General features: G+C 39.9%; 1 protein-coding gene across 1 annotated transcript in view; it reads left to right on the top strand.

Annotated features, from left to right (window-relative positions):
* il1rapl1a (interleukin 1 receptor accessory protein-like 1a) overlaps window positions 1-13,540 on the top strand; it is a 171,385-nt gene that overhangs the window by 154,622 nt on the left and 3,223 nt on the right. Inside the window, exons 7-10 of the mRNA XM_060928679.1 lie at window positions 3,472-3,617; window positions 4,184-4,330; window positions 9,122-9,292; window positions 12,986-13,030. Of these exons, the coding sequence (XP_060784662.1) occupies window positions 3,472-3,617; window positions 4,184-4,330; window positions 9,122-9,292; window positions 12,986-13,030 (509 nt within the window). The remainder of the gene's footprint in view (window positions 1-3,471; window positions 3,618-4,183; window positions 4,331-9,121; window positions 9,293-12,985; window positions 13,031-13,540) is intronic.

Genomic DNA, 13,540 nt, shown 5'->3' on the forward strand with positions numbered 1-13,540 from the left:
TATATATTCTTCATGCATATTTACAAGAGAAAAACATACCAATGGACATCAAAAAACTGGAAGAGAGAGCAATAGCAGAAATATTGTCAAAGTTCTACTTGGAGGTGAGGAAAAGTGATGGGGACTTGTACAAGACGACTTTACTCGTGGACTTCACTCAGCAAAACCCTTTTGTTTTGAACAACTGCAATGTAACAATTAACTCCTACCAAAAGAACTTTGAACTTGAACTGTCTACCTGTATATAGCTTGTATATAAGTTGGGTTGTTGTTCAGGCTTTTTGGACTTGTACCATTTTTATTGTTCGAACTTTGACTTTGTACATGTACATTGGGTTGACAGAACATTGAATTACATTCGATCAGAATCAGCATTCAATATTGGTAAGTTACTCCCCTGTCCTTAACTTTTTGTAAAATCTATAATTGTTCCATCGACTGTGTATGTATAATAATCATAATCATAATAAAAAAATAATAATAATAATGGATGGCTTTGAGTGGTATATCAGATATATTCCATTCAGCTAGCATGATACTGAACTCGTCTTCAACTCGTTCAATATCATGCTAGCTGAATGGAATATATCTGATATACCACTCAACACCAGCCAATATTATTTAAATATTACATTAACAGCACTTAGCAGACGCTCCTATCCAGAGCAACATACAACAAACAGCAGTTGGGGGTTAGGTGCCTTGCTCAAGGGCACTTCAGCCATTCCTGCTGGTCCAGGGAATCAAACCAGCAACCTTTTAGTCCTAAAGCTGCAGCTTTAACCATTAGACCATGGTGTTCGCCATAAGCAAATACTAACAAACGAAGCCATCAAATTTTTAAATCCTTTTTTGTTTTTAGATCCATATTAGATTTGAGCAGACAATGCAATCTTAACTTCACTTTACAAAGAATCTAATCAGTGAAACAGACTTCCTGAAAAAAAAAATCTTGCCAAAAAAAAAACCCCTTTAAACCAAAAGAGACTGGTATTACACAGCTTCTACCTGCAAAGTCTAGCTGCTTTATTTTGATTTGTCATACATTTCCAAAGAATATTTTCTCTTCTTTTACCAAAAAAGGGCAGGTATTTGTTTAATTTTAAACATAAAAGTGATGTTCTGTATAGGCCATAGTTATGTCAGTGAGTCAGCTTGCACTGAGCCAGGTGACTCATCTTATCTCAGCACCACTGTTTAAGAAAAGTACAACCAAATAAAGATAGCTCCTCTGCTTTTCTTCACTTCTCACATGTTAACTTAGGAGTGCTCCAGTAAAACTGTAATTTATCTGTAACTGCTTCTGCTTCTCAATTTCTAAAATCATCATAACACTGAACCTCAGCTCATCTTACCCTGCTCTCCGCTATGTGATTTTCTTGATATCTTTTGACAGAATGTTTCTTACATTGCCAAAGGCTTCTAATAAACAGAACCTTCTTCCATTTTAAGCTTATGTGAAGGGTGTTGAATGGATGTGGTAAAAACTATAATATTGCTGTCAAGCACTGGTGAGGCAATGGGTTCTCATTATAAGTTTGGTAGGACTGCTCATAAGTAGAAGTTTTTAGCTACTTGCCATAAATAGAAGCATGCCCAATGTTTTTATTTCACCACCTGTACTTTGTATTCTGAATCTTTGCAAATTTTAACCAAAACTGATTTGATTAAAACTGGAAAATATTAATATTCATTTGTGTTTATTTAGTAGGACAAGTTATGCAAATCGAATGCCCCATGTGTAATGTAACTGTCCGTGACATTTGTGAATTCCCCTATGCGAAAAGGTAATATTTTTGTGACATTTGTGGCTTTTTGAGCACGAGTTGTTCATTACATGTACAGTAATGTTATGTGATCTCAGTGAGTGCTTGATTTAAATAAGCAACTGTCAAACTATTTAGGCCTTTTCAACCATTCAGGCATGTCTGAGCATTGGATTATTTTTCCGCCTGACCTGGCAATGTTTCCGTTTTACCTGGCGAGACGAAAGTTCCTGCATATTATGGAATAATTAAAGATATTAAGGAGGATTATATATTCAGTTTCATGTTTACTCTTATTGCTCTGAACAGGTAGAAGACACCTACGCTACGTTCACACTGCAAGGCTTAAGGCTCAATTCCGATTTTTTTGTGAAATCCGATTTTTTTGTGAGGTCGTTCACATTAACAAATATATGCGACTTGTATGTGATCCTCAGTATGAACGAAAAGCGAACTAAAAGTGTTCCGCATGCGCATTGCAGGATACGACGACGTCACACGCAGTGAGCATGGCCAGTGTTTACGGAAGTAAAACCGCCCGGTTGCGGTATGACCCATCCAATCTAGCTTGAATAGCTGCATCCCCCCAAATGGAAATCAGCTCCCTAACCTCTGCGTCCTTCCATTGAGAAGATTCAGAACCTTAACAGCCCGAAGCGTCCCTCGCATTGATGTCATATGCGCCATGTTGTAGTAACTTTTTTTGAGAGACCCGCCGCCTACTTCAGCGCAGAATAGTGACGTTTGTGGCTTGTTGATGACGTGTAAGTCGGATGAATGCGACCTGGCGGTTCAGACTGAAGTCGCATATGAAAAGATCGGATAGGAATCGGAATTAGGACCACATATCCAAACGGCCTGGGTTGGATTTGAAAAAATCGGATCTGTGTCGTTCATATTGTCAATAAAAGATCGGATACAGGTCACATATGGGCGAAAAGATCGGATTTGAGTCACTTCAGCCTGCAGTGTGAACGTAGCCCTAATGTCTTTATAACAAGCCTTCTCAGACTGCTACTATTTTTAAACAAAAGCAGCTGAAAACTTAAGACATCTGGTTTCTTTCCAACATCATTTTTTTATGAAGCTCATCCTGCAGCTTTCTGTTGGACTCCCAGTATTGACTTCTATTGTTTGAGTGAACTTTTGAAAAAGGATAACAGTATCTGTTTGGCCCCTTGGTGCCTATTATGGTTCAGGAGCTCATCAGTCATGAGACATGAACTGTAAATTTACACTTAATACCCAATTTACAAAACCAGCGTGCTATACGAGAAAGCTTATACAATCAACCTGAGTGGCAACAACCATAACAAACAGTAATTAACGACTTGCAAAGTGGGTTTTCTCGGCAGGAACAGAATCAATTTGCCATTGATTGTCTTTGGTTAATGCAGGGAAATGTGAGTGTAAAATTAGATTAATAACGCAAATAAATGCATTGCCATTAATTACAGACCAGCAAAATCAGCATTTTGTAAGGTTCCATGAGCAAACTATTCAGCTGTGCGAAGGGTTTAACCGAATGCTTTATTGTTACTCTGAGACAAGCAATAGTGCTCAGTAAAGCATAAGAGAAAAGGTCTTAAACTCCAACCCTGATCACCACGACATGTCAATCCAAAGCTTCATCCAAACTTATCCCAAGGAAAATCTCTTTTGAGTTTCTGAGTGTCAGTGATGTCTTGGGGTTTTTTGTTGACAGAACCATCAGAGAGCACCTAGGAGAACAGGAAATGTCCATCACTTTGACAATAGATTCATTAGAAGAGGGAGATCTGGGCAATTACTCTTGTTACGCTGAAAATGGCAACGGAAGACGACAAGCCAGCATACAGATCAGCAAACGAGGTATTTTATATATTATATATATATTTTTTCTTATTTCTAATTTCTTATCACCTTCCTGCGGGTCTCCTTCAGGCAAGCATTAGCATTTAAAGTTCCCTTTTAAGACAAGCAGCTCTGAAGGCGTCTCATCTCTGCTTCCTGTGTCAGTTCAGAAGAAGAGACGGCGTCAGGAGATCTGAAATATTCCGCTCCTGACTTGTGCACACAGCTCACTGATGAGCATCACAACACGTTCCCTAAGTCTAAAGGGAATGAAATGCATAACTCCTTTTGTGAACTCCTGACCCACAAGCAGAAGCGTATTTTTCCCCCACATCCCTTGTGCAATGCAGAAGCCTTCTTGTGCCATTTGAAATCCTGATGCATGTTCATCAGTATAATCCTTTTCCACAGACTATCTTCCTCTGCATTTGAATTTATAATACTGCATGGATAAATACTACCCACGTAACACCTTAACAAGGGTAGCAAACAATACAGGCTCTTGAAAACAACATGAGTTCAATCATCTGCTCTATTATAGCTAATGGCTTGTATCACATTTTTTCCTCCTGTTTCTCTCTCAGTCGAGCTGATGTATACGATGGAGCTGGCTGGAGGATTAGGAGCCATTTTGCTGCTGCTTGTTCTGCTGCTGTCTGTGTATAAATGCTACAGGATCGAGTTACTGCTCTGCTACAGGCATCATTTCGGAGGGGAGGACTCAGATGGAGGTAAACACAGTCGGTATATTCACAATGGTTTAATAGTGCCCCCCAATGGACAGCCCAGACCATAACACCTTAGGGAGGAAAAGGAAGGGAAGTGCCAGTTTAGAAGTGTTGTTCAAAAGAGTTGTCTACAATTACATATTGTTTATATATATGTGGTTTAATCAGAGGTGGACAGTAACGAAGTACTTTACTTGAGTATCTGTACTTCACTTGAGTTATTTTATTTGGAAACTTATGACTTTAACTTCACTACGTTTGAAAGGCAAATATGGTACTTTTCACGCCACTACATTTCTATCAAGGTCCTCGTTACTCGTTACTATGAAGTAGCTTTGAAAGTGGATGTTTTTTTTTTCTTTTCTTTTCTAAAACGTGATTGTTTTTTTTCGCAGGTGACACTGAGACAGACTATCAGTAATCACTAGGGTCATGTCACGTCCATAGATTGTATAAAATCAAGTTCAATCATTTCTCAGCAGCGTTATTTGAGCACAATCAGTCAATGGCAGAATGAAAGGAGGCGGTTCTTCTGGGGAATGCATGCACCCATGGCCATACCTAGAACCCATGTTTCAGTTTTCTGAAAGGAATAAAGATTTGTTTTGTTTTAAATGTTTGCTTTGTTTGCCAAAAACGAACTACATCATGGCCTACAAAAACTCACCGTCCAACCTGCAGAAGCATATTGAGGTAGATAAACGTTTTATTCCAAGAGAAAGCTTGCAACAAAGTTGTCTGTGGTTTTAGAGCTAGCGATAACATTACAATACCTTTGCAGTCTGGTTAGTAAAATGACTTTCTATGGATTTGCCCACCAAGTTGCCATAGCCTTGTCCACAGCTAACGTTAACACATCGCTAGTTAACTTGGACACTGTTCGTTAGCATGTAAAACCAGAGTTACGCTAACACGAATAGCGTTAACTTATCTGAAGTCCTTTCAGAAATATGCTTTAGCATAATCTTGCCAAATAAACAGAATGTAGAAATCTTTCTTTTCTAGTTGCGCTAGCTACCTAATATGATTTTGAGTTTGAAAAGAGTTTGCTAGCATGTCAGGTGGAGCTTCACTGACTAGCTAGCTTAACGTTAAACCACCATGATGGCACAGCATGCATTCATTTTGTAAATTCACATTTCTGTCTTTGGTAACAGCATTAGGTTTTGTAAGCTTTGTGGCAATAATACAATGATGTGTTGACAGAAAATGCACTTTTAATACTTAAGTATTTTTAAAAGCAAGTACTTCAATACTTTAACTTACAACCCCGATTCCAAAAAAGTTGGGACAAAGTACAAATTGTAAATAAAAATGGAATGCAATAATTTACAAATCTCAAAAACGGATATTGTATTCACAATAGAATATAGACAACATATCAAATGTCGAAAGTGAGACATTTTGAAATTTCCTGCCAAATATTGGCTCATTTGAAATTTCATGAAAGCAACACATCTCAAAAAAGTTGGGACAGGGGCAATAAGAGGCTGGAAAAGTTAAAGGTACAAAAAAGGAACAGCTGGAGGACCAAATTGCAACTCATTAGGTCAATTGGCAATAGGTCATTAACATGACTGGGTATAAAAAGAGCATCTTGGAGTGGCAGCGGCTCTCAGAAGTAAAGATGGGAAGAGGATCACCAATCCCCCTAATTCTGCGCCGACAAATAGTGGAGCAATATCAGAAAGGAGCTCGACAGTGTAAAATTGCAAAGAGTTTGAACATATCATCATCTACAGTGCATAATATCATCAAAAGATTCAGAGAATCTGGAAGAATCTCTGTGCGTAAGGGTCAAGGCCGGAAAACCATACTGGGTGCCCGTGATCTTCGGGCCTTTAGACGGCACTGCATCACATACAGGCATGCTTCTGTATTGGAAATCACAAAATGGGCTCAGGAATATTTCCAGAGAACATTATCTGTGAACACAATTCACCGTGCCATCCACGGTTGCCAGCTAAAACTCTATAGTTCAAAGAAGAAGCCATATCTAAACATGATCCAGAAGCGCAGACGTCTTCTCTGGCCCAAGGCTCATTTAAAATGGACTGTGGCAAAGTGGAAAACTGTTCTGTGGTCAGACGAATCAAAATTTGAAGTTCTTTATGGAAATCAGGGAAGCCGTGTCATTCGGACTAAAGAGGAGAAGGACGACCCAAGTTGTTATCAGCGCTCAGTTCAGAAGCCTGCATCTCTGATGGTATGGGGTTGCATTAGTGCATGTGGCATGGGCAGCTTACACATCTGGAAAGACACCATCAGTGCTGAAAGGTATATCCAGGTTCTAGAGCAACATACACTCCCATCCAGACGACGTCTCTTTCAGGGAAGACCTTGCATTTTCCAACATGACACTGCCAAACCACATACTGCATCAATTACAGCATCATGGCTGCGTAGAAGAAGGGTCCGGGTACTGAACTGGCCAGCCTGCAGTCCAGATCTTTCACCCATAGAAAACATTTGGCGCATCATAAAACGGAAGATACGACAAAAAAGACCTAAGACAGTTGAACAACTAGAATCCTACATTAGACAAGAATGGGTTAACGTTCCTATCCCTAAACTTGAGCAACTTGTCACCTCAGTCCCCAGACGTTTACAGACTGTTGTAAAGAGAAAAGGGGATGTCTCACAGTGGTAAACATGGCCTTGTCCCAACTTTTTTGAGATGTGTTGTTGTCATGAAATTTAAAATCACCTAATTTTTCTCTTTAAATGATACATTTTCTCAGTTTAAACATTTGATCTGTCATCTATGTTCTATTCTGAATAAAATATGGAATTTTGAAACTTCCACATCATTGCATTCCGTTTTTATTTACAATTTGTACTTTGTCCCAATTTTTTTGGAATCGGGGTTGTAAGTAAAAATTTGATTGTATAACTTTCACTTGTATTGGAGTAACATTTGACCAGTGGGATCTGTACTTTGACTTAAGTAATGAAGTTGGGTACTTTGTCCACCTCTGGGTTTAATTAAAAGCATTGCTTCACTCGCTACTAGTTTGCTAAGAAAATAGTGGACTGACATAAAACAATGAACAATGTATAACTGTAACAGTGTATGTAGTTCCAGTTCATTAATCTAATTGGGGCAGCCATGGCCTAAAAGTTGGTGAAGCAGCCTTGGGTCCAAAGGGTTGCCGGTCTGATTCCCTGGCCCAGCAGGAAAAATCCATGGCTGAAGTGCCCTTGAGCAAGGCACCTAACCCCCAACTGCTCCCCAGGCACTGTGCTCGTTATACGTCGCTCTGGATAAGAGCGTCTGCTAAATGTCTGTAATGTAATTGGATGAGTAGCATTCGAATAGTGTTTATATTTTGTGTAACTGCACTGAGACATTTCACTGTGTATATCACTCCTCTTGTCCATCAGTTCTTTGAAACTGTTTCTACAGTCGAGTTAGCAACATCTATAGCAAGCAATACATTTTGCAGGAATATAACCTTTGACTTAAAACATGAAAGCACGTCAGATGAATACGATAAGAAAAAAAGTGAAGCCAATTTAAGTTCAGATGCACCTTTAACGGGAACGTATAAATCACTGTGAGCCTGATGAGCAGCTATGAAACCAGCTAGTTGATGGGCTCTCAGTGAATGTGGCTTCTTCGGGATCTATTTCTGCCAACAGGGCAAAAATAAACAAAACATCTGGCCATAGTGTGTCTGAAATCAGCGATTAGCTTCAGCTACATCACAGCTGTGCTGATATTCAATGTAGCTGCACTCTTGCTTGTGCAATATTATCTTGTCCAAGAGAAATCTAGCTACAGTAGCACTCACTTTCATTCCCTTCATGTCAGTTTGTCCAAGAGTTTTCTTTTTAGTGTGTTTAAGGTGTTTTTTTTTTAAGTCCAAGCTATTTTTCCCCCTTTACCCTGAACTTGTCAAGAGTCCCATTGTGTCCATCATGCTCCATGACAATAATAATTATCTAATCTCATCTCATTATCTCTAGCCGCTTTATCCTGTTCTACAGGGTCGCAGGCAAGCTGGAGCCTATCCCAGCTGACTACGGGCGAAAGGCGGGGTACACCCTGGACAAGTCGCCAGGTCATCACAGGGCTGACACATAGACACAGACAACCATTCACACTCACATTCACACCTACGGTCAATTTAGAGTCACCAGTTAACCTAACCTGCATGTCTTTGGACTGTGGGGGAAACCGGAGCACCCGGAGGAAACCCACGCGGACACGGGGAGAACATGCAAACTCCACACAGAAAGGCCCTCGCCGGCCACAGGGTTCGAATCCGGACCTTCTTGCTGTGAGGCGACAGCGCTAACCACTACACCACCGTGCTGCCCAATAATAATAATTATTATTATATTATTAATAATAATAAAAACTCTGAAGGCCCATTGAAAGTCTGTTTTGAAAAATAACTGAATAATAAGCAGAGTTTAAAGGGTTAACATTGTGAATGCCTAATATTTTTTCCTAATTGTATGAGACCTACTTATAAGCATGATTTTGATTTTCTGATTTCAGAAACGCTCTAATGAAAATTATACACCTGCAGCAAGAGAGGGTTGATCCTTCAGTTGTTTCCTGGCTACTGGGTTGTAAATGAGGTCAAAAGAAATGAAAAGAAAAAGAGCGACAGTTGTTGATTTGACCTGGCAGCATAAAATAATTATGTGAGAATATAAAGACATGCTCTTATCAAAACAGTAAGCTTAAGAACAGAGTGTGTGTTGTATGTTTGCATTGGATTTTGTCATTGTGAAGCTTTTTACTGATCTGAGACATGGTATCTTTGTGTCTGTTTACGTCAGGTCATAAGGAGTATGATGCGTACCTGTCCTACAGTAAAGTGGAGCTGGATCAGTGGGGACAGGAGCTTCAGGACGAGGAACGTTTTGCTCTGGAGATCCTTCCTGATGTTCTGGAGAAACACTATGGCTACAAACTCTTCATCCCAGACAGAGATCTCATCCCCACCAGCAGTATGTGCAGCGTGTGTGTGTGTGTGTGTGTGTGTGTGTGTGTGTGTGTGCACGTCTTTCTGTTAGTCTGTATTTGTGAGTTTGTGTGCTTTCGTGTTGTATCATCCAATTGCATCGAACTATAAGGGGGCTGAAATTGTAATGCATCAGAGGCAGGAGATAAACAAAGAATACCAAAGCTACGGTATTTTTAGACAGACCTCAATGTTGATCATCAAAAAAAGCTCTCAAATAATGAAGTCGTTAAAAGTGCTCTATGGAGACCTGACACAAAATAGCAGGGCAATCACTGTGTGCTGATTGGTTCGGTTGAGACAGTTGACCAAGCCTGGAGTGAAGGAATGAAGATTACCTCCTTATGAAGCTGCTGTATCCACAGTAGAGGTACTTTATCTCTCATAATGCCGTTCTCCGGCTTGAACCCGGTGTTCCCCAGAGAGCTCCGGATTCACCACGGCCCTGACAATGATAAAGCAGTCACTGAATATGACTGAATGAATACTTGATTTCACACTTCTCTAAATGTGTACACTTGACAGACACTTTAGCGTACTATTATCAACGGCTGAGAGTGTGTATCATGTAGTATTTAGAGGCAGTGTATATTACAGCACCAGTCAAAAGTTTGTACACATCGACTCATTCATTGGTTTATCTGTATTTTGTATTTTCTACATTGTAGAACAATACTGACAACATCAAAACTATAAAATAACATATGGAACATATATGAAATTATGTGGTGAACAAAAAAGTGTTAAAAAACAAAATGTGTTTCATATTTTAGATCCTTCAAAGTAGCCAGCGTTTACCTTGATGACGCTTTACACGCTATCGGCATGATCTTAACCAGCTTCATGAGGTAGTCACCTGGAATGCTTTTCAATTAATAGGTATGCCTCGTCAAAAGTTAATTAGTGCAATTTCCAGCCTTCTTAATGCGTTTGAGATCAAACAGTAAATAATAAATATACAGTAAACAGCCCTATTCCACAACAACAACAAGCTTAATTTATATAGTGCCTTACACAAACCCAAGGACGCTTTACAAAGTAATGGCATGACACAGAAAGAGAAGCAAATCAACCATAAGAAAGCATAACAAGTAGGAGACAGAAAACAAAATAAGAATTTACGAGCATAATGATAACAAGGCGGCATGGTGGTGTAGTGGTTAGCACTGTCACCTCACAGCAAGAAGGTTCTGAGTTCAAGCCCTGTGGCAGAGCTTTTCCGTTCTGTGCAGAGTTTGCATGTTCTCCCCATGTCCGTGTGGGTTTCCTCTGGGTGCTCCGGTTTCCCCCACAGTCCAAAGACATGCAGGTTAGGTTAACTGGTGACTCTAAATTGATCGTAGGTGTGAATGTGAGTGTGAATGGTTGTTTGTCTCTATGTGTCAGCCCTGTGATGATTTGGCGACTTGTCCAGGGTGTACCCCGCCTCTCATCCATAGTCAGCTGGGATAGGCTCCAGCTTGCCCGCAACCCTGCACAGGATAAGCTGCTACAGGTAATGGATGGATGGATGGATGGATAATGATAACAGACAAACTCAAAGCATTGAAAGAGATAGAACAGTCAGTGATCAAGAGAGGAACTATTAGGAGGAAAGAGAGAAGAGATAAGATTTGAGACGATTTTTGAATTTCGGAAGGGATGTACAATCCCAAAGACACTGAGGGACAGAATTCCACAGCTTGGGGGTTGCAACTCGAAATGCCCTAGAACCCATGGTGGTTGGTTTAAATTTAGGAATGGACAACGGACCAGAGGAAGAAGATCCGAGACTGAATGGGAGAGTAGGATTGAAGTAATTCTATTAGATATTGAGGAGCATGGCCATGTAGTGCTTTAAATGTGAATAGAATCATTTTATACTGAATGAGATCTAGAAGAGGGAGACAGTGGAGGTTCTGGAGGAATAGGGTTGATGTGTGCTGAGCATTTAGTATGGGTGAGGACAACTGTACTAATCCAGATTATGTCAAGAATCGCTCAACTAAGTAAAGAGAAACAACATCCATCATTACTTTAAGACATGAAGTGTCTTTTAATTAATAGGTTGTGACTTTTGCTGGCGAGTTTGCATCTGGTGAATGAAGTGGTGGTCAGGCAAACTGATTCCAGATTGCAGACAGTTGATCTGGGTAATGTCATCCAAAAAAACATGTTCAGAAATGAATATCCCGCTCAGTCGACTTGTGCCTGCATGTTACATCCCATCTGTAGAGTTTATGCAGTAGCCCACCAGAACCAATTTGGCTGCCGTTTTTTAAAGCGCTAGTGAAACCTTCTCTGATTATTTCTGCAGTCTAGAGACCAATGCATGGTCAAGATACCTTCAGAAAGTTGCTCTTTGCAATGGGATAGATCTTACATGCTATCAAAGAAGGATTTTTTTCCTATGAGTTGGAAAATCATCCATCCGTTGAGTTCCCTGACATCTCAAACTACCTGGTGCTGCAGACATTATTCTACACGGATAAACAGAGCATGGAGGCGTACAACTTTTTATATGTGGCTGGGTTAAAGATCTGCAGATCAAAACACTATCAGATAAATCCTGTATCATTTCTGCCCAGGTGAGTAGGCGTTTTTGGGTTTTTAGTACGCGTCTTTGCGATGATTGCTAGGGCGCTACAAGTTTCAGTATTGGGTGCAAACAAACCACAGTGGCTCGATTCTCAATCCTCCCTGATCTTCTCTTCCAGATAAATCATTCACAAAGGTCCACAGAAACACCTTTAAAGACCTGGGTATTATGTGTATTATATATGTTAGTTTACAATATGGCGACCACAATCAAAGAGTAAACATAAACACATCTGAGCACTTAAGCGTCTCCTGAACTTCAAAACATCATGAAATAATGGAAAATGGTGACAAAAGTCATTTGCGAATCCAGATGAAATAAATCAGAAGAATTTACAAACCTTTCATGAAATGATCACTACATTTCTTCGACTCTGCTCCCCTTCATCACAGCAAAAGTTTCAAGAGCCACCTTTCTCATCATCTTTTGTTAAAATCCTTTGCTCCTTCACCCTTTATCACTTCACGGGGAACCCGGAAGAAACTTTTATCAGCTTCGATGCTTGTTTGATTCGAACAGCTCAAAACAAAGCAAGCGTAGGGCATTTTAATGACTAACAAGGTCCTCCAGCAATAGTAACGCTTTGTGAACAGTGAGCTCAGCTGACCACCACTTCACGTCTTGCATATCTAATGAGGCGGATGTGACATCGGATGCAACCCATCTATACAACTGAAAAAACCCCATTGAACTAGAAGGTGTGTCCAAATTTTTGACTGGTATTGTATAGTACCCCATTTTCAGTGTAATGTAACCGAATCTTTTATAGTAATCATGAAAACCTGTTAACCTTCATCTGTTTGATAGATAGAAGAAGACAAGCCAAGCCCCTTGATTTGAGAACTACCAAATTAATTGATCGACTTCTTAGCATTATTTTTGCTGTTAACATTTCATTAGAGCGAACTAAGCACTCAGTTAACATGTTGGACTTGCAAAATAAGCTCTAATAGGATAGATGCTTGACTGCGTGTCGCCTTCATCCGTACATGTTATATGTGTAGTCTCTGTGTATTTTTTGTATTGTACTGTCTGTGTCCGATAATTGCATCGTGTATGTGTTTGTTCATGTTGTATGAAAAGCTGAATGTTTATGTTTAGGTGTCAGCAGTGAACGTTACCAGGATGAGACACAGCTTGTTAGAGGTAGAGTTTAATCCTAACACGCACACACACGCTCTTTACACATGCACCTTTCATGTGTCTTAACCGTGATGTGAATTTTGTCTTTAGTGTTGTCTTTTTACTTTTTTTTTAGTATGCATTATATTTTTGTGAGACATGGAAGACACCTACAATTTCTATATTTTTAATAATCCAAGCAGGAGAATGGATTCAAAATGCATGGAAGATTTTACAAAATCAGGAGAGCCATTGTTTCTGTAAAACAGAACCAGAAAAGAACAGGGACTGAACTGTGCTTAGGACAGGGACTGGAACAGGATCTGAAACAGTGGTTGGAACTGAATAACGGATGAGATCTAAGACTAAACACCGACTAGTGGCCTAGTGGTAGCGTGTCTGCCTCTTGATCAGGAGACCGTGAGTTCCGTTCACGGTTGGGTCGTGCCAAAGACCATCGTAAAAATGGTACCTACTACCATCTGGCAAGACATGCTGCAATACAGATGGGAGTTAAAGTCTCATGGTTACCAG

Source organism: Neoarius graeffei, chromosome 9, assembly GCF_027579695.1.
Source record: "Neoarius graeffei isolate fNeoGra1 chromosome 9, fNeoGra1.pri, whole genome shotgun sequence".
NCBI classification, from domain to species: domain Eukaryota; kingdom Metazoa; phylum Chordata; class Actinopteri; order Siluriformes; family Ariidae; genus Neoarius; species Neoarius graeffei.